The following is a 24,308-nucleotide window of genomic DNA, read 5'->3' as shown; positions in this document are numbered from 1 at the left end:
CAAAGTTCGTTGAACGTTGTCGAAGGCAGGATTGTTGGAGTTTGCGCGGCAGAAAGTTTCATCTCTCCCAGGTGGGAGATCCACGAGGATCTGTCACAAGAATCGCATGTAGATCTTCCCCGCGAGTGCCGGTACTCGGTTCGAGCTTATTTTATTTTTTTTTTTTCGATCAAAATTCTTTTTCGTGCGAAGAAGAAAAAAGGTGCAGCGAAATGTTAGGGTAAGTAAATATTTTTCATTTTCTTTTAATCAAAGAATGCGTAGTTTTAACAAAGATAATTAGATAATCGTTTAAATTTAAATCCTTTTATATCGTTAAAATTTTTTTTATCATATATTATGTTAGATAAGAATTAAAAAATTTGTATTGAAACAAGTAGAACATATTTTAATTTATGTCGTGTACAAAGTAAGTTTAATTGATAATGCCAAAATTATTTTTAGTATAAAAAAATCTGATTAATCTGATTTTTATTGATACTAATGAATAATGTATGACATATGTATATAAGTATATACGTATAATGTTATGATTAAGATTACTAGAAAAAAAATGATCGAAAAATTAAGATATATTGAATAATTAATAATATAATTAATAAATATGATTAATCAAATATTTATCCATTAAATAAAAAATATAAAAATATAAAAATCTTATCTCTTTGTATTATATTTTTGTTTTATTTTATTTTATTCTTTTTTTTTACTTAATTATTAAATATTAATGTGATTATAATATGATATTAATACAATTATGTAAAAAATTGAATATTTTTCCCAGAATGGCATGTAGCATATAAAGTTATATATTATAATGAAAAATTATAGAGAGAAGTAAATTATAATGATGAAAATAGTGCCAAAAATTGGCATTCTGCATCGATTAGCTCAAATATGGTAATATTGATATAGACCGTTAATGAAAAAGCTGAAATTAAAATAATATGTTCCCAGTAAATATATACCTGCAATAACCGAAAAAAAAAAAAAATAATTATCGTTTTTTGTCGGCTTATGCCTTTTCGTTAATTATCGTCTTTTTCAAGCCTTTTTCAAGAATTATCGCAATTTCTATTCAGTAACTTTGAAATATACGTATATATATATATACATATATATGATTTTGATGTTTTTGCAATATAATCTATATAACTATATACATAGCATATGTTATTTTTATATATTTTTATTATATAAATATATATCTAATAAAAATTTTTAATTAATTATTTTATTGATAATAAAATAAAATCTTTGCACGATGGAATGATTGTGGTATCGTAAACAATTAAAAATATTTAATTTTATCAATTTCAAAAAAAAAGTATTTAGTTTTATAAAAAAAGAAGCTAAAAATATTGTAAGAAAATTAAATACTTTATTTTAAAATATGAAATATTTCTCTTTTGTATATATAAAAAAATATTTTATATATATTATATATTATAAAATATTATATATATATTATAAAAATATTTATTATAAAAATATTTAAAATATTTATATTTTATTATAAAAATATTATAAAAATATATATTATAAAAATATTTAAAAATTATATATTATTATTACTTAAAAAAATATTAAAATCATGAAACACATATATATATATATATATATAGATTATATATATTTATATATTATATAGATTATATAGATTATATATATATAGATTATTATATATTATATAGATTATATAGATTATATATATATATATATATATTGATGATTGAAACATTATGTTGTATTTGTTGATTATTATAATAACTGAAATATAAACAAATTTGTCAAAAAAATTTTTTTTTCTAATGCCTTTTCGTAAAAAGGGTACTGGAAGGGTTTAAAGGGCGATTCTGACGTAACGAGGCAGAATGTTCACTCGAAAGATCGAGGGGACTCCCTCGTCGGAAGTTGCTGAATCCGCGGCTAAGGAGAGCACTTTTATACTCTATTCCCCTCTTTTTCCTTTACCTAGGCCTCTCATGCTTTTCTCTGCCTTTCTCGATACCAACCGTTCTTTCCTTCTTACGTGACCAAGTTTGAATTTTTCACTTTTTTTCTATTCGTTTTTACTTTTCACGCACCCAAAAATTTTTTTTTTACATGATTATTCAAGTAATGGAAACATGATAATTAGGGTGAGAATATTTGAGAATTGCTTTTGAAAAAATTTTTCAGAAGTGGAAATTATGTTGAGTATGTAAAATTTTCATTCTCAATTGATATTATCTATTTGCGAAAAATAATTCTTGAAAGCAACTTGAGAGAAAGTTTTATTCTCAAATATATTTTTATTATATTAATTTTAATATTTTTTTTTCTTCATTTCATAATTGATATTCATACCAATGTATTAATAAATATAAATATATTTAATATTTGTCAATATTGTTAATTTGCAAAAATATAAAAGTTGGGTGGATTTTTTTATAAATAAATAGATTGTGTTTTTTCTTAAATAATTCAATATAATCATTTTGATAATTTCCAATTATTAATCAATAATTGAATTTTTTTACTACAAAAAATACTCGATTTTTAAAATATATAGACATAATTATTTAAAATTTTCAAAAATTATAATTTCTATAATATAATTGTATATAATCTTTAATTTTAAAATAATCTTAAAAAAATTTTAAAATGATCTTTAATTATAAAATTTTTATAATGCATCTAATTTATAAATAATATTGAAAATCATGATTGACTATAAAATATTACTTTTATCAATATGAACTTATATTATCAATATGAAATTAAAATCTAACTTTTAATTAACTGATCTTTTAAATTGAAATTTTAATAATAAAATAAATAAGATTTTATAAATTTAAAAAATTTATTCAATTGTCTCATTTGTTCAACTGTCTTATATTCAAAATTATATGAAATTTAAAAGAAGTTTATAATCGATAACTTGTAATTTATTAATTCATTAATATAATATTATTATATAGAAAGATATATGATATAAATTTTAATTTTTAGTTACACATATTTAATTGTAATTTTATTTTACTATGAACGAAAACCATCAACTTAATATTTTTAAAATATTTGAAATATAGTATTTTAATGAAAATTCAAATATTCACATTATGTAAATCTTTATTTATTTTTTTCATAAACAAAGTTTTTAAACATTAATTTCAAAATTTAAGAAAAAAATTGTTTATTTTATGAATACTCATAATTTAATTCGAAATTTTGTTTGTGGAGGATACACATGATAAACATTGGTGAGTAATACAGAACTCGACGTGATATTCTTTTGAATCTAGAGCTTCTAATGGCTATTCTTTTCGCTCCAGTATTGTAGTGCAAACAATGCAGTTTCTTTGACTGTTGGGTTATTCTCATCCTTTTCAAATATGAAGTGGGAAATGTCTAGAGTGTGAATAAAAGACTAGATAATCTACTAATTATGCAATTTCCGCTTTAAACTATCTTTTTCAATTAAAATAATTAATTAAATATATTATATAACTCCTAAATATATTTCTATTTTAAAAAAGTCAAAAAAATAATATACATACAATGTTTTTAATAAAATATAAATGATGAAAAAAAAATTAATCAAATGTATGATTATTTTTTTATAACATTATACAAATTGTTTAAAAAATTTAAATTTAAAAAGAGATTCGATTGATCGATAACTTTCATTTATACAATAATTCATCCATAATTCATCCATAATTTTTAATTGAATACGAATGAATTATTAATAAATAATTATTATAAATTCTATGTATTATACAATTATTATTATACAAATTATACAAATTCTATATATGAAAATAATAAAAAAATATAGAATAAAATTTTATCGTTTAAATTTTTGTTTTTGAAAAAATTAAAATTGAACATATACAATCAAAAAATAGTATAATCAATTTTCGATAAATACAATTTTCTTGGAAATTAATTTTTAAATAAAAAAAATAATAAATTTTACATTTTTTGTTTATTTTCACATTTAGAATTACCTTTTATTTATTCTTTACCTTCTCTAGTTCATTCATATATTATGAATATTTGAATTAGCTAATTCCATTTGTATTTGAAAAACTTTCAAATTTGATTTACTTAAAATAAAACCTATCACAATTTCCTTATTTTGAATTTATGAATATAAAATCCATAGAATCTTTTTGATTCTGTACAATGAATTATGGATCATCCCATATATATTTAAAACTAAATTGTCTTTTGAACTCTTGGATTATGAGTCACGTAATATAATTGGATCAAAAGTACTTCATACTAATAAATTTAAATTTAAATAATTCAATTTTTATTATCCAATTAGCGTTATCATTCTGTTGTAACGATTGGAAAAAATGATCTAGTTATAGCTATAAAGACAGCAATGATTAATCACGATTGCTTTGTTCTCTATAATTTTTAATTATTTCTTCTTATGTATTGTTAATAATGACGATGAAAAAAATAAATTTTCGAATTTTATTAAATATAAATAAAATAAAATTATTTAAAAAATTTTTTTTATTATAATATAATAATAAAATAAAACAATGATTTTATTAAATAAAATAATAATAAAATAAGCATAATACAGTCATAAAATTTTGAACTTGAACATATTATGATAATAATGAATAGTAACATCATAAAAATAGAGTAACTCATAAAAATATTTAAATATTTATATTAATGTAATATGTTTACATTCAATTACAATTTTTTCGTTAATGAATTTTTAATAGAATTGTAACAATTCTTTATTTTTGCAAATTTTTGAAAATTTCAACAATCGATTTTGATCCATTCAAAATACATTACAATAATTTTTATAAGATCGAAGTGACAAATGTAAAAAAAAATTTTTTTATAATTATAGATGATATTTATCATAAAATATAAAAAATAATATAAATATTAATTTTAAGAAAATTAATTATCATTTCATGATTATTATTATAAATTTAGAAAATTCGTTTTGATCATTAAGCAATAAGATTTTTTTGTCTTCCATTTTTTTTAAAATCTATTGTTTACGAGAAAAAGATTTGGAAAGTATAAATATAAATATATATATTAATGCTTATGATATCCTTAAATATGATATTCTTAAATATTTAAAAATATTTTTTCAAAATATTAAACTTATTAAATACATATAATATTTATTCTGATTTGACTAATATTATTTTTTATTTATTAATTCTTCGAATGTATACATTAGAAAAAAACGAAAAAATCAAAATTGTATGATTATTTTTTATTATGATATTATTATTTATATGATATTATGTTAATACAAAAAATTTATCTCTAATATTTTAAAATTAATGTATAAAAATAATTTCTATAAAATATTTAATTTAATCCTTATTTTCATTATTTTCATAATATCAATTATAATATTTTTCTATTATAAATTAATTAATATTTTAAAATAAATATATAAAATGATATTTATAATATAAATAACACATTAGAAATATTTGAGAATTGCTAATTTTTTTAAATTTATCTCATTTAATTTAAATTTTTTCGTACAAAATTATTTATACAAAATATTACAAAAATTATTAGCATTAAATTAAGTAATTTTGTAAAAATTGAATTATTATAAATTATCGAATAGAAATTTATAAAAATTAAATAATAAATAATAAATAATTAATAATAATTTTTAAGTATTTTATAGCATCTTAAATATAAAGAATTTAAATATTAAATTCTATAGAAAGCAATTTTTTTTCATTATTACAAATTATAAAAAAAAAGAATTTAATCCTTTCGTTTTCTACTCTAATCATATTTAATTTTCATATTATAACATGAGATGGGATATTATGAGATTTATGAGATATTTGATTATTATAAAAATAAATTGTTTAATTAAGATGTAGTTTTAACCATTTAAAAAATTATATTAATAATATTGATAATTCGATAAGTTGGTATCTTTTGCAGATTGATATTTTTCATATTGCTGTCAATGTGCAAAAATCGGAATTACGCTCTTGATGTTTCTTCAGCAGCTTCAAAGACTTCTTCGAAAGTTACATTAACCAGAGGAACCGTCAACGACATTGTTTCTAGAAATATCACAATGGTTCTCGAGAATCTTCTAATGAATTACGAAAACAATCAACTACCTACTCACGGAAAGGGTAAAAAAACAAAAAGTTATACTTTCATTTTATTTCGAACATTATTTTTTAAACCAATTTTCAATCAATTTTCATATTGATATCTATATTAAGTAAATATTATTTTCATCATTTTTGGGTCAATATCTATACAAAAATATATATTATAATATTATATATATTATAAATTTTGTTTTATTTCACGTATAAATAATATTTTTAAAAAATATTTGTAAAAGATAAAATATTTTATTTAAATCGAATTAAAATATAAATTAGTACAATATAAATTTGTATACATATGTTGATATATTCTTGAGATACTTTTGAAAAATTAATTCTAAAGATAAAAACAAACACAAAAATTCATATACAAAAATGCTGATTGAAATTTATTTATTAAGTTACAAGAAATTTAACATCGCTTTAGTTGAAGAGACGGAACTAAAAAAGACAATAGTATAACGAAGATAAAATGCTTTCTCATTTTTGTTTCATCTAATGTAAATTTCAATTATTTAAAACTTAATGAATGATCTCAACTCTCAATTATTGTATTTCAAATTTTGCGTTTATTTTGGCTTATAGAATTGATTTTTGAAAATATTCTATGAATATAAAAAAAAAAATCCATTATTTTTATATATAATTCAAAGCCCATAAATTTTTTAAAAAATGAATTTGAAAAATAAATCATTGGATGGGAAACTGTAAAAGAAGAATTATGATCCATTTTTCAAATTCATTTTTAAAAAAATTTACGGACTTTAAATTATAATATATAAAAATATATAAAAATAATTGATTTCTTTCCGTTTCATCTAATATTGACATCTTATATACTATTATTACTTTTTAAATTTTCAAATTTCTCTTTGATTTTCAATTATCATATATCATAATTTGCATCCATTTTTTCATTTCATTTTTATAAATTTACTTACATTCAATAATTCGTAATATTATAAGATTAAATTTTATTTTACTTAATACATTTTATTATTAAATTCTATATGTACATATATAAAATTTAGTTACGATTTTTTCACTAATCAAAACAATTTTTTACTCATAAAATTTTTTTCATGCTCTGACAGATTTTGCATGTTCAGAATAAATTGGATTAATTCAATCTCGATGATGAAAGGATTAAACGATTACGATAGTTTGATAAAAAAAAATTTGGGCGTGTTCTTAATTTTTTTCTCCCAATTTTTTCATTTTGTCTTTGATTTTCTTTATAAGTATAAAATTTTTGAATTATTTTTTTAATATGTACAATATTATATATTGCATAATTATTATATGTAATATTATATATTGAATAGTCTAAAATGATTCTGATTAATATCAGAAATATTTAATTTTGAGAGGTTTCATGATTCGAACAAAAATTTAAAATTATTCAAAGTATAATCTAAATAAAAAAATTCTACATAAAACCAAAAATTTAAAACCATAATATCATATTATTTCTATAATGATTTCAAATTTTTCTATTACAATTAGGTATAGTGTCATTAATGCTCTATCATTAATAATAAGTTTATTGATAAAAACTGATGAAAAATGATCCAAATGTGATTTTTTTATATTTTTTTTGTTCTTTGTATTTTTTAAATTTTCGATTATTAAAAAAGAAAACTTTTGATAATTTTCAATATATAAATTATATATATATAGTAAATATAATATAATATTAATTATAATATAATATAATATTAAAATATATATATATATTATATATTTTTTGATATAAATGATATAATTTTTCATATATTAAAATACAAATAATTAAGAGATATTTTTTTTAATTCGTGGATTATTAGTAGCTTGTGATATTTATAAAACAATTGTATGTAAAAATAATTATATATAAAATAAAATTAGATGATCATTTAGTTTTGTTAAAGAATTAAATTCAAAAAGAAAAAGAATTATAAGAATAAATTAAAAAAAATAAATGATAATGAGATAAAAATAATAATAAAGATAAAATTTAATAATATTTGATAGGAACAATAAAAATATTACATTAAAGATTGGATATATAACTTAATTTACTTTTTAAATATACACGCTATATTATAATTCCATGAATTTCATTGTTGTGCATTAATTTAAAATCATAATATCCAAATCATGGAATAAAATCGTAAAATCAAAATATAAAATTACCTCCTATTTTTTTATATTTTCTTTACTATTAATAAAATCATTGTATAATAAAGAAATTTTTTAAATAAATATTATCTCTATTTTTTTTACTTTATTTATTGAATTACTTTATTTATTTTTAGCATTTTTATTTTATCTCAGTCTTTCGATATAAGTGAAAAATAATAAATATAATTTAAAAATTTACTTATACTATATATTTATACTATGATATAATTTGTGAGAAAAAGATCATTTTAATTTTAATATTAAATTTCGTTTTGATTGTACGAAATATCAATTAATAAAAATATTAAGTATTAAGAAGAAAAGAAATTTCATCATTTTATATTTTTAAAAATTGAAAAACTATTGAAATTTATAAATTATATCTAAATAAAATTTCTTAACAATATTGAATGTTGATACATTAAAAATAAAAATAAAATAAAATAAAATAAAATTAATAATAATATGTATTATAATAATAATAATTTATTATATTTAAATATTTATTTAGCTATATTATAATTTTTCTAATGTTTTAATTTTTTGAAATTTTAAAATCAATAAGAGAATCATATAAATTTAAATTTTCTCAAAATATCCAATTATTAAAATTTAATATATCTATAGTTATATATATTTTCAAAATAATTAATTTTTGTAAATTAATATTATTAATTATTTTTGTATTATTAATATAATAATAAATAATTATAATTTCTTTATTTAAATTTTGAATTGAATGAAAAGAACTTATATCGAAAGATGAAGTATTTTTTTTTAAAATCAATTCTATAAACATATATATAAAATTAAAAATATTACTGGTGTAAATATAAAAAAAAATCTCACATAACTGCATTTTTATAATCCGCAAAAAAATATTTTTAATAAAAATCTGTTAATTGATAATTAGTTATAAATTGCCAATAAATTAATTTCGATTTTTTAAAATAACGCTAAGTATTTTTCATTTTTTAATGCTTATAATTTATATCAAATTATAAATTCAATGACCTTGTATACATTATTATTACGATCTTGAAATTATTTTTGGTTCAAAACAATGTTTGGAAATTGAATCAAAATTGCCAAAATATTTAGAATATCTATACAAATATCAATTATTTGTGCAACATAACTGGGACAAAATATTTTTTTTTTTTTTGATTTTAATTATTGTTGAAAGAAAGAAATAAATATTTCAAAAGAAACACCTATTCAAAGACAACATTTCATTTCAAGTATAACAATGCATATGTATTATATGTATTTATATGCATTGATATTATCGTTTTGTTTAATTAAGAATTTTTGCGCAAAAAAGTGGTAGATTCATTTGTAACAATTTAAGAAAATTGCTTATAAAATATATTATTTAATATTAACAAGCAACAATAATTAAAAAATATGTACATATTGCTAAGTTGTTGAATTGATAAGCTTCTATAACTACATTGCAGATGTTTATGCAAATTGAAATTTTTATGAATACAACTAGAGAAATGAAACTTAAGTAAAAATCTATTTCATTCCTTAAATATCAAATATTAATTTAATTTCGATATTTTGTATATTTTTATATGTATTACATGCACTTTATATATTTCTTATTCTTATTTCCAAAAATACAAATATTTATAGTCAAACTTATTATTTTCTTTATTTCAGTTTCTGACGAAAATATCGAAACATAGTTTCTTTTATCAATTTTTATCAACAATAAATAACAATATATAACGTGCAAATTATTATTATTTTATTAATAAGTTATTAATAGTTAGATAGCTATTAATAGTTAGATATAAAAGAGAAACAAGTTCATATTATATATATATATATATTACATATTAAAATATTAGTAATTTGTATCCTTATTGTATCTTATAATATAATATTTAGTAAATAATTTGTTTTTTTATTAATATTTATATCTTATGCTATACATAGATATAAAATTTTTATTTAAATATATAATATATAGATATATATATTAGATATATATGCAATGGGATCTCGATTAATAGGATCGCAGTTATTCAATATCTCGATAATCCAGAATCTCAATTATCAGAAATCTAGATTATCCAGAATCTCGGTTATCAAGGATTTCGATTATTCAGCATCTTCTGTTTACTAAAACAAATTTCTATAACTACACATTGCAGATGTTTATGCAAATTAAAATTTTTATGAATACAACTAGAGAAATGAAACTTAAGTAAAAATCTATTTCATCCCTTAAAAATCAAATATTAATTTAATTTCGATATTTTGTATATTTTTATATGTATTACATGCACTTTATATATTTCTTATTCTTATTTCCAAAAATACAAATATTTGTAGTCAAACTTATTATTTTTTCTTTTCAATTTCTATTTCTGTAATTAATATTTTTCTCCGTTAAATTATTGATAAATATTAAATTTAATTACAAATGAATATTCAAAACATAGAAATAAATTATTAGAGAAAATAATTTATATAAAAAATCCATTCCTTCTCGTCATTTCTTCTCGAGCTTTGATTATCTCGCGGTATTCCCGGATTTATCCGGGCTGTTTGATCTTCGTTTAAGCTAGTTAATCAACGTCCTATTGTATGCCTAATAACTCAAAAATTATCAAAAATGGGTCACATTACTTTTGCTGCAAGATCTTTAATTTGTATGCATTTAATACAAGAGAGAAAAAATATGAAATTACATAACTTGTTAAACATATTCGGAAGAGAGTCGACTTTAAAAATCAAAACAAACACAAAAATTAATATACAAAAATATTGATTGAAGCTTATTTATTTATTTATTATTATACATATAAAATAAATTATTTATTAATTTATTGGAAAGCAAATTTATTATTTATTACAGCAATTGAAATTAGATGAAATGAAATAGAGATAGGATAAAATAGAAATATAATGAAGATGGAGCTATTTCTATCTTTATTTCATTTCATCAAATTTCAATCGCTTATAATTTAATGATTAAGTCTTAATTTTTGTATTTGTTTTGTTTTCTAAAACTGATTCTTCAAATGTATTTCATGAATTTATCAATAATTTGTATAAGAATGAAGATCTAATTTATTGTTTATCTGAAAAAAAAATAATATGGTGAAATTTAAAAAGAAAAGATAATTTTTATTATACGTTTATATAATATTCTTTTAATTATGTTTTATTATTGTGAAATTCTAATTTTCTTAAATTGTTATCTTCAAATAAGTAAAAAATTCTTATTTCTCGAAATATTTTGATTTTATTTAGGTCATTACCTAAATATTGTCTTTTTATTTGATATTTTAAAAATTTTAAATATAAAATTAAAAAATTTCTCTTTGTAAAAATTTTAGTTATTAAAATATTATATTATAATACATTAATTATTATATAGGAATTCTTTTTTTATATCATTTAAAAAAATTGAAGAAAATTAATATTTTTAAGAATTTTAAAAAAACAAAATTATGTATAATGTATTATGTTCTATTATGTGACAATATTTGATATTTTCATATGAATCTTTAACAAATAAAAAATATTATTTTAATTTATTAAATAATATTAAATTTATTAAATAATATTATTTTTTGTATTATAAACGATAATTACTATAATTTATAATTATAAATAAGATTTGTGATGTATTTGTTATTAACAAATTTATTAATTCATGATTAATAAATATATATGCATTTTATATTTAATAATTATCGTGGAGCAAAATTAAGATAATTCAATGACATGGATAATATCTCATTCGTATAACAGCCTTAAAATGTTTACAACAAAAAAAATTGGAGCATTGTAATGATCTTTGACAAGTGATTGAGCAAAAAGGAAAAAAATAGGAGTCGATCCAATAGGAACGAAACGCGCGGAAAGTTGGATTGCAGCCAGCTGAAGAAAAGTACCCCTTCGAAATCGCCTTTATCTCTAACATGCGGTCTCAATTTTCCACGATCTTCTTTTTTTTATCCATCCGAAAGAATGCCAAACTATACTTTCGATTATACTTCTGTACTCATTTTCGACAGTGTATCTATTATTTTTCTTTTTTTTATGCGCGAGCATCCTTTCATCTTTCTTCTCTTTATCATAAATATTTAAAAAAAAATTTATGAAGATTAATTAAATTCATCGTCCTTAATTACAGTGTTAAATAATTTGTTATTTAATAAAGATAAGAAATATTTATTTATTTTTATTGATAGATATTTTTATTATATTTATTTTGTTTTTATTGAATTGATAGGAAAGTTATATCGGTTTTTGAATCTGATAATTTCAAATGAATCAGTTTTTATAGTAAATTTATTTTATAAGAATATTGTTTAATAATTGTTTAATAAATTTATAAAATTATAAAATATTTTAAAATTGTTTTTATGTAATTGTTTATTTCACTTAAATTTTATTTTCATTTAAATTTAGAAATTAATGTAGTTCAAGCTTTCTATTCTTACTATTCTCAATTCTCAATTGATAAGATATTATAAAAAATAAATAATAAAATTATTGATATAAATAAAAAAATAAATAAAAAATTTATTAATATATCACGTAATAATTTTATGCTATTTCATGCACACAATTTAAATTATTTTAAAATTGAATATGGATTATAGTAAAATTTGATAATATTAAATTGATTTACTTTTTCTATTATAATCGACATTATATTTTTTTCCCATCAGCAATAATTATATAATTATAAAAGAGTACATAAAATTATTGTTAAAAATTATTGCTAAAAAATCCATATAATAATTAAAATATTTTTCTAGATTTATGTTTTTTAATTTTTTATGATCCTTTGCAATATTTAAATAATTGACAACATTTGTTCTCTATACAAGATATTAATATTAATTTATGAAACATTTTTGAATAATCAATTGTTGAAGTACAAAAATGACAGTTAATGCTTACTTATTAAAGTATAATCAAATGAAATCAGATGAGAAGCGAGACATAAATATGTAAAATGAGATAATTCTATCTTCGTTATACTGCCATCTTGTTCTATTTATCTTGCTTCATCTAATATGAATTTAAATTGCTTATAATTAAATTAGATTATTAAATATTAAAAACAAAAAAGAAAACATTTGAAAAAAAGTTTTTTATTTATATTCATTTTTTTTAATAATTATATAGATGTATATACATAATAATTAAAAACATAAATTTGTATTGATATTTCAAATTGTAATTAAAAAAGAATAATTTAATTATCATTATCTTTTTCGTTATATTATTATTATTATATATTTATTTACATTTAATTAATTTTGTATAAAAATTTTTCATTTCTTTTTTTATTTCTTTATAAAGTTTTAAATAAGATATATTTTTATAATTTTAAATTATGTTAAAAATATCTTAAACAAAAAAATTTTCAATTTATTTTCTTTTTCATCATGTCATCGATTCTTCTATTGTCTATTGAAAATCATGGAAAATATTCTTTCCATATTTATATTTTTTAATAATTCCAAAATACAATGTATTTTAAAATATTTTATCTTACCACTTATATTTTATCTTATCACTTAATATGTGAATATGAAATTAAATTTTTAAAATTTTTTGTATTCAGATTTTTATATACAATATATTTTTAAAAAAGATACATCACAACTGTGATATACAGATTATATGATATATATAAAAAAACAAAGAACAAAAAATCGTGTTGAAAAAAAAGAACATATTCTCTTTAAAATAAACCTGTTGAATATTTGTATTTTAATAAGTAAGCTTCAAGCGATATTTTTATCAATTTTTATATTTATTTTGGCTTGGTAAAAAATAATTTCCAAAAGTAACCTAGGATTATATTAATACCCTGTATAAGATAAGAAAAAAAAAATTAATAAAAATTAATTATTTTAAAAACATTGTTTTAATGTCATAGAATTAGTAAGTAATTAGTAATTGTTCTTTGAATTAATTATTTGACTTCGATGCTTCTGTATAACATAATATAATAATATAATATTATTATAAAATAATATAATATTTTATAATAATATATTACTATAAAATAATATAATATTATTATATTATAATAATAATACTTTATGATCTTATTACCACGATTCACAGATTCGAAACTGCTACTTAACATAATGTTTTATAGAAATCATTATGACATAATATTTCTATTATTTATATTAACTCTTAAAGTTTGAATCATTTGAAACGTTGAAATAATATTTTGAAATATTGTTGAAATATTTTAATGTTATTGAAATCAATAAAAGGTATTTTTTTGTAAATAATTATTGATATATTTTTACAGAAAGAACATATCAAATCAATTTTAATTTACAACAAATTATATATTTCAATTCTATCTCTGTTTTCTTAAATTTAATTACAGAATAATAATTTTAAATAAAAAAACAGAATGATAAAAAACAGTAAATTAACAGAAATGAATTATATTTTTTAAAAATTTTTATATACAATATATGTTATAAACAAAATAATTTATATTAATGATATTTAATTATTATTAGATATAATATTTATATCGTCACAATTCATAAAAAATTTAATATAATTCAATATTGAATTATTACCATATTGAGAAATATTGGCATAGACAATATATTATTAATAATTTATAGTATATTATTAAAAATTATTAATTATTAATAATTTTTTCAATTTATAATTATAGAATTATAATTCATAACCAGAAATATGATTACATTTTTTCGATTATTAGGAACACCAACTGTGGTAAAAACAAATATTTTAATAAGAAGCATGGGTCCTGTATCAGAACTCGATATGGTATGTGTATAATATTTTAATGATTCTTCAATTTATAATATTTTTTACATTATATATTGTACAATTTTTTTTCTATAGACTTCTATTTTTATTATATAATAATAAAAAAATCTATTTTATCTTAAAAATTTTTTATTTTTTATGCAATGAAAATTTTTTATAAAGCTATTAAAATTGCATAATTAATTTTTTATTTATTGCTTAAAGAATGTTTGAACGAAGAAAAAAGACAAGACAAAAAGAATACAATTTAAAAGTTTATTTTAAAAAATAAACGCAAAAATTAAAAGTTCTAGAATGTCTTTTGATGTTTATTTTAAAATTGTAAATTATAATTAAGTTAGTTATAGTTAAGTTATAAAATTTAATTTTGCATTACTATATAGTATAATGAAAATACAATTATTTTACTTATATGATATTATGTCACATTATTTAAAATTAAATTAGTTATAATTTGAGAAATAGATTTTAATTTTAGATTTTAATTTTAATATTTTTTATTTGTCATATTTTATTATATATTATATAACTTTTATATATGTTTTAATTTCTAGAAAATAATTTTTGAATTTTTTTAATTATTTCATCTAAACATTTTGTATAATATTTTATATTATTTTTCTTAAATTTATTTTATATATTTCTAAAATTATTTTATAATTTCTATTAATTTATATATTAATTAATTTCTATCTATAAATATAAATTTGTAGTAAACTGAAAGTAATCTGTAATTAATTCTCTTATCATATAAATCTTATAATGTTTTCCTTTTTACTTTTATAAAATCTATTTTTACAGGATTATTCAATGGATTGTTATTTTCGACAATCTTGGAGAGATTCTCGTTTGAGCTTTTTAGGCCCAATAAAATCTCTCAGTTTAAGCATCAAAATGTTGGAAAGAATTTGGAGGCCAGATACGTATTTTTATAATGGAAAACATAGCTATGTGCATACCATTACGGTGCCAAATAAATTATTAAGAATCTCGCAAGATGGAGATATTCTGTATTCTATGAGGTTATTATATGTCAATTAATAAATATTTCATTTTTTATGTTTTTATAATATAAAATGAACAATTAAAATTTATAAAAATATTAAATAGTTTGAACTTAAAATTTGGAAAAGAGAAAAAAAAAGAATATAAAGAATTATTTGAAACTACAATTGTCACAAAACAATAAGATTTTAAATGAGTACATAGAATAGATTATTTAAATAAAAATATTTAAATATGAGAACATCATCGTTATTTGAAATCATAAATATTATAATTATAATAAAATATATAAATTATTTAATATATTTATTATTTTATTTAAAATATATAAATATTATTTAATTATATAATATATAATATATATAATTATTATTTAAATTAATAATTAAATATATAATTATTTATTATAATTATAATAAAATTATAATTTAATACATTTTCTCTTTATTATAATATTTATGCTTTTAATATTAAAAATATAAATACTAATAAATATTTAATATTAAATTTTATTTATTCAATAAATTTTGAAAAAATTGAAATATAATACGTTACAGTAATATTTATTATAGACTTACTATAAAAGCAAAATGTCCAATGGAACTTCGAAACTTTCCCATGGATCGTCAATCCTGCCCTCTTATTCTTGGAAGTTGTAAGTAACTTTTTAAATTTGAAAAAAGTTTTAAAAATTATGCACAAATATATTATATATACATATGTATATACAATAAAAAAAATTTGTTTTTGATGTAAATCATAAAATTATAATAATTTACAAACTATTATAATAAATATATTTTATTTCGAATTTTTTAAAATAATATTTAATTATATTTAATTATATTAATAGAATTTATATAATATCTTTTTCTAAAATTTGAATATTCTATGAAATGATATAATAAAATTTTAAAAAACTAAAAAATAAACTAAAAACAAATCTATTATATTATTACAATATATTTTTTACTTTAATTAAAATTTGATATAAAAATACAAGATAAATTGCATAAATTGTTATTTTTTTCAAAAGAGTCTTTATTTAAATTAATTAAATTAAATTTAAATTAAATTTAGATAAAATTAAATGGATAATAAAGAATATTAATAGATTAGATTAAAGATTCAACAAACTTTTTGAGAATTTTTCTTTATGACTTAAAATATTTCCTTATCTTTTTTAGATAAAAGGACACATTAATTTTTTATCATTTAATTAGCTTTAATTAAATCACTTTTTTTTATTCTGAAAAAATTACAGTAAAAAATATTCTACATAAAAATATATGATGAAAAAACATGATTTGTCTAGTTGAACCTATTTATAATTTTCATGAATTGTTATATTTGAATTAAATTAATTAATATAAATATAAAATATATTAAATATATTAATGTATTATATGTAATATATATATAATTATTATATATATTAATTATTATATTATTATATATATATATATATATATATATCAAATACTCATATCAAATATATATTATATAATCACTTTTATAATTCCCTAAAATACTTTTTATAATCCTCATTAATTACCATTAATTAATATATAATATAAATGTAAAATATATTTTATATTTTCATTTGATTTTTCTGAAATTAAATTAAATTAATTCTTTTAGCCATAATGATGACTAAAGAAAATAGAATCATTATTTATTTTTATAACAATTAATGATTATTTATAACAAAATTTTATTTACTCTTTTACAGTATGTAATCATTAATGTTACTCTATTATATTTAATTGTAAAAATTTTCACAAAATATTTCTTTTCTTTATTTTTAGATGCATATACGTCCAGTCAATTAATTTATGAATGGCAGGAGGGCTCTTCGGTTAATTTTGTTCCTGGAATGGCTCTTTCACAATTTGACTTGATGGGTTCACCATATAGAAATTTAACGTTCGTCCGTCGAGAGGGTGAATTTTCGGTTCTTCAAGTATCCTTCAACTTGCAACGACATACCGGCTATTTTCTCATTCAAGTAAATCAGTTTATTTCTAATCTTATTTAATTGTTATCTAATTTAATATTATTTTTCCTATGATTTTATCAGGTTTACGTACCTTGTGTTCTAATAGTAGTCCTAAGTTGGGTATCCTTTTGGATTCATCGCGAGGCTACCAGCGATCGAGTTGGACTAGGTAAATTATTTATCAAAAAAAACAAAAATATACACAAAAGTCAATGAAACAATTTAAATTTAATTTTTCAAAATTATTTTAACAAAAAAATATGCAAGAATACTTATAATATTTAGGATAAGAATATATGAAGTATATATCTTCTATATTTATCTCTTTATATATATGCATATTATTTTTTAAATTATGCACTATTCAAAAAAAAGTTTCGTATAAAAGGATATAATATAGGATATAATATAAACTTATTATAAAGAAATTATGATTAGATTTATTTTGGAGATTTTTTTTAAAATCTGAAGATGTTTATTTTTTTAAATAAATTTATTAAAGCATTGTATTTATAATCCATAATTTCGAGACGAATTCATTAATCTAATTATATTTTTAAAAATTATTTAAATTTATAATATTTTAAAAATAAGATTTTATATCATAGACAATTGTTGATAATTATAAAAAAGATAAATTTCGCATTAATAAAAAATTAAGATATTTGATAATTATATACATATTCATATATAATATAATATTACTACATATATAATGTATAATTAGTTTTAAAACTTATTAGATTCCATAATGTAATTATTCAATGAAATATTACAGGTATTACTACCGTTTTGACATTGTCAACCATTAGTCTGGATTCTAGAACAGACTTACCAAAAGTTAGATATGCCACTGCTCTCGATTGGTTTTTATTAATGAGTTTTGGATATTGTATTGCTACGTTATTAGAATTTGCTGGTGTACATTATTTTACAAAGGTATAATATATATTCATAATTTTCAATTTTAACAATATTAATTTATTTATGATTAAAAAACCAAATTATATGAGATAAAAAATTTAAAAAATTTTATTAATTATTTTTAAAATTTTAAATATCAATTAAAAAATTATATATTTCAGTTATAAAATTTCAAAATTATTTATTAAAATTTGTGAAATTTTAATGAAATTTTTATCTCTTATTTTCTATTATAGATCAATTATCACTTATAGTCTAGTAGACATTTCCTTTTAGGTTGGTAGTGGAGAAATTCCTTTGGAGGAAGAAGAATGGGAAAACGAGAGTGAAACTGATTATCAAGATGCGTTTTGTAGTATTGTATCGTGCAGTCCTCAAATGGTTCATCCAGAAACGATAATAGATGTATCTCGAAGAAGAAGTTCTTTGATATGTGACGTTTATGGTGTTAATGTAAATATAATATGCATGAGTAGAAAATTATTCGGTATTAGTAATTAATTCGATAGTAATAATAATTACTACTTTATTGTTGTTTAGATTATATTTAGTAAAACTTAAAAATTATAAATTTTTATGAATTACTAAAAAATTTTACATTTTAAGATTTTACTTTTTATGAATATTATATTTATGACAATTACAAATTTTAATAGAGGAAAAAATGATAATATGAAAACACAGAGGCAATCAAAATGTGCATAAAATTATTGATAGTGTTTTTATTAATAAAACCAAAATAAAAATTTTGCAAAAAAAAAATATTGCTTAAAATTATCTCAGGAATCATATCTATCAGTATGTAAAGTTTCAATACAATCGGAGATCCAAACAATTTTGCATTCTTATTGTTAAATATTAAAGAAGAATTAGATTAAAAGGCAAATTTAATGCATCAATGAATTATTTAATATATTTCGAAAATATGATAAAAAAGAATTTATTATTATTATGATCTTTTTTTCTTATATTTAATTTTTATTATTTACAAGTTTACTTGTAATCAAATTTTTTATCTTTAATTTTAAAATAAATTTTAAAATAATTTTATCTTTAATTTTATCTTTAATTTTAAAATTTTAAAATAAAATAAATTTTAAATATTTTATAATTTATACAATATATATATATTTCATTATAATTTCAATATATAATTTCAATATATTTCATTAAAATTTATATAATTATAATTGAAATTGAATGTTTTCAAGTAATTTTTCACTTAGGAATCGGTTTCTTACGAAAGAGGATCAATGACTGTATCTGTTGCATCGAAGCCATCAACAATGGAAAGACAAACACAAACAGAAATATGGATACCGAAATGGCGACAATTTCTTTATTGTCTTGCTGGTGATGAATCATTCAGGTAAAAAATTTCTACTCTAATTTTAAAATAATAACGAAAATATTATATATATATATATATTAAAATATTAAATTAATTTAAAATTTAAAATTAAAAAATTAATTAAAATTAATTTAAAATATTGTTGAGATTTATAAAATATTTAAAAAAAATTTGATTTTATTTTAAATTATCTAACAATATATTATTTTAATGTATAATGATGAAAATATAAATTGTAAAAAAATGTTTATTTCTATTTTAATTAATTTTATTAAATTAATAATATTCTATTAAATTATTAATTTATTAATAATTATTAATTTAATTCTATTAAATTAATAATGAATTAATAATAATTCATAAGAAATTTTATTTTTATGTCTACGTAGAATATAGAATTAAAGTGTATTATAAGACTTTCTCTTTTTTTAAATAATATTCTTTTTTAAAAAATATGATATAAATCATCTTATATGATATTATATTATTTTATATCTATAATAGTATCTGTAAATGTATCAAAACAGTATTCAAACAAAAATTAAATGTATATTTTAATAATTGTGTAGATTTTTTGCACCTGAATGAATAAAGAATATATAAAAAATTAATATATAAAAAATATATAAAAAAAAATCAAATTCATTTTTTTAAATGAAATATATTTTTTGATGTGTTAATTAATACAATTTAATGCTTTTTATAAAAAATTTTAAACAATATAGAAATATATTTTTCTTGAAATCAATCAGTTTTTATTTGATTATTTTTCGCTACAAATATTATTATATACATTAATGTAAATCAAGATGATCAGTCCACTATTTGTGAAATATCTACATTTTCATTATGTATTTATATTTCATCATACATACATTTATATTAATTTATCATAATTTACATTATAATATATATCGTTAGTATTTTAAATATTAATATTTTGCTTTTCTGAAAAATTAATTATTATTTATTTGAAAAAATTAATTTATAATTTGAAAAAAATTATTTTTTAAGAAATGTAACGAAAACACAATATACATAATTTTGTATGAATTTCATTATATTTTTTTAATTTGAAAAAAATAAAAAAAAAATGAAATTAAAACAAAACTGAAACGAGCAAAATAAATATGAGAATAAAAATAAATATATATTTATTATTTATTCTGATATATCTTTTATAATATATTTTCTTATTAATATATCTTCAATATTGATTATTTCATTTAAATTATAAATATAATTGATATTAACTGTAGGAAGCGCAGACAAAGAGAAGCAGCTGGAAACTGTAGGAAACGTGGCGAAAAAATTGCAAGACATATAAACAGCGTGTCTTACATCGATAAAGTTGCACGAATAGTATTTCCTGCTTCTTTTGGACTACTCAACGTTTGTTATTGGCTCATTTACGTCACCTATCAAGAAGAATTTAAATGGCAAGATCCTCCACTTGGATCAATTTCTCAATGATTTAATTAATTAAAATAGCAATGTCTATGATATTTATACATACATATTATAATATAAAAATTGAAAAATATATTATCATTTCAAAAATAAAAAATACAAATTATGTTAAATTATAGAATACTACTTTCTTTTTATTTAATCTTACTGTATTTTATTTTTAAATATTATATTGAATAATAAGATATGTAATATTTAATAAAAAAATTAATAAAATACAATATTATAATATTTCTATTTTTTACAAATTTAGTTATTATTTATATTAAAAAATATTAAATTTTAATATTATTATATATCTATTAATATAATTTATTTTAATATTATATTTAAAAAAATCTAAATCTAATCTTTAAATGAATTTTGACATGTACTTACATTATCATTTAATTTTTTAAGAATATATATGATATGTAGAATAAATATGGTGTATTTAAAAAAATATATTAGGAATTAAATGATTATTTATTATTAATTGATTAAAATATATCCTTTTTTTACAATACATATATTATTAATATACATACTGTATTTTAAAAATTCTATATTCCTTTATAATTTAATATATTTTATTGTATTATAATTTGATATATTTTTATTGTATTTATTAAAATTTTAAAGATGTATGATAAAGATATTTAAAACATATTAAACACATTTATTTATTTCTTATAAAGACTTTTTTAAGACATTTTAGTTACGTTTTAATTTTTCATGAACCGGACATTTGCAAGATATTAATAAGATTTTTAATATTTAGAAAACATTATTATTAATTTAAGATTCAAAACAAAAGAAGTTCATATTTTACATATTTTAAGTAATATTGTTAAATAACATTGTGTATATATATACATTCGTATATATAAGTTCAATTCAATTAAAAAAAAATTATGTTGTATGTAAAATTAAAGAAAAATTTTTTTTGTAATAAAAATTCATGAATACGTAAATAATGGATTATTTATAAGAAATAATTTTTTTATTGAAATATCATTTCGAGAAACACTAACTCTAGAACTTCGTAAAAGTTGAAATGAACTTTAATTCTTAACTTTAATTTAATTTATTTTGTTTTACTTTATAAATCATGTTTGTTTTATGATAAAAATATTAAAAAACATTTTTTTTTAAGAGCATCATTAATATAATGCTATCAAATCAATTTAAAAAAACAAATTAACTAACATTATTATAAAGAAAAATTTTTAAAATTATTAATTGAAAGATTAAAATTTCAGCAATTTCTTTTTTCATTTTTTTAAAAATTTTGTAAGTTTGCTAAAAAATAGAATAAGAAATGAACAATGTAAAATATTCAGATTATAGATTTTATTTTTATTTTGTTATAAAAAACATCCTAAGGCAAAATTATATTTAAAATATGAACATTGTATGTGTAACAATGATAGATTTTATAGATTGAATTTAATTCCTTAATTTTTTGCCGAAACAAAAATTTTTTCATATAAAATTTATGCTCTATAAAAATCATTTTTATTTTTAATAAAAGCAAAATAGTTCGATAAAACACGTGAAGGTAACAATGCTGCTCAATGATGGCAATTATACATTGTCATTCCAATATGGTAAATAGCGAACAAAATGATTGCCATTGAGCACCACTATTATAAATGTATGTTAAACTAACATTTTTCAAACTATTTCGCTTTTAAATCAAACATAAAAATATTTTTAGCTTTTTCTAATATTTTTTTTTTAACAGAAAGATCTATTTTATTGCATATTATGATTAGATTTTTTCTTAGATTCTTTCTAGTTTTTGAAATAAATTGAAAAATATTATCAGTAAAAACAAATATATTTTAGCTATTTTTTTATTTAACATGTTTAAATATTTATAATCTAATAATTTATATCATTTTATTTAGAAGAATTCATAGAATCATTTCAATTGAATAAGTGAAATATTATAATATATTGAAATATTTTCAATATTAAAAATTTGTAATTTTTTTTAAAATTGATACTTTTCAAAAAAGTGGTTTTAGTGGAAAATGATTTTATTGATTCGTATTTAAGACATTAAAATATTTATAAAAAATACTTAAGATTATAAAATCAGATACATTACATTATTTAATCTGAAAAAAAAACAAAATATATGGAATAAATATTTCGTTTCTTAGAAGATAACGAATTGTAACATTAATTGTCAAGAAATAATTTTTCTAATAAAAAAGATTATTATCTTGACTTTTTCTTAAATGAATTATATTCTTGATTTTAACATTATAATTGATATCAAGACGACTTCTTCAAACTTAATAATTTTTAAATATCTTTAAATGATTTTAATAACTTAAAAATCTGAATTAGATTCAGATTTAAAAATAATGCAAAATTTAATTTTATAAAGTATTACATAAAATAATATTAAATTTATATCATTAAATTCGTATATTGATTAATTACAATGCATCAACTA

The 24,308-nt window shown here is 17.3% G+C and overlaps 1 protein-coding gene across 1 annotated transcript; it reads left to right on the top strand.

Annotated features, from left to right (window-relative positions):
- Positions 1 to 212: 212 nt before the first annotated feature.
- On the top strand, positions 213 to 21,862 carry LOC122714457 (gamma-aminobutyric acid receptor alpha-like). The gene is made up of 11 exons (XM_043935793.1): positions 213 to 220; positions 5,953 to 6,152; positions 15,040 to 15,107; positions 15,912 to 16,132; positions 16,688 to 16,770; positions 17,924 to 18,123; positions 18,196 to 18,283; positions 18,893 to 19,053; positions 19,315 to 19,491; positions 20,265 to 20,407; positions 21,649 to 21,862. Exons 1-11 carry the CDS (start codon positions 213 to 215, stop codon positions 21,860 to 21,862), a joined length of 1,563 nt encoding a protein of 520 aa, XP_043791728.1.
- The last annotated feature ends 2,446 nt before the right edge of the window (positions 21,863 to 24,308 follow it).

The sequence above is a fragment of the Apis laboriosa genome, unplaced genomic scaffold (genome assembly GCF_014066325.1).
Source record: "Apis laboriosa isolate Shangri-la unplaced genomic scaffold, ASM1406632v1 scaffold30_cov140, whole genome shotgun sequence".
Taxonomy (NCBI): Eukaryota; Metazoa; Arthropoda; class Insecta; order Hymenoptera; family Apidae; genus Apis; species Apis laboriosa.
This window is presented reverse-complemented; position numbering and strand designations above follow the sequence as displayed.

Bases quoted from the DNA above. Each gene is read 5' to 3' on its own strand.
- LOC122714457 (XM_043935793.1), top strand. The intron at 16,133-16,687 runs GTTATTATATGT...TATTTATTATAG, and splicing joins GATATTCTGTATTCTATGAG to ACTTACTATAAAAGCAAAAT. The intron at 18,124-18,195 runs GTAAATCAGTTT...TGATTTTATCAG, and splicing joins CCGGCTATTTTCTCATTCAA to GTTTACGTACCTTGTGTTCT.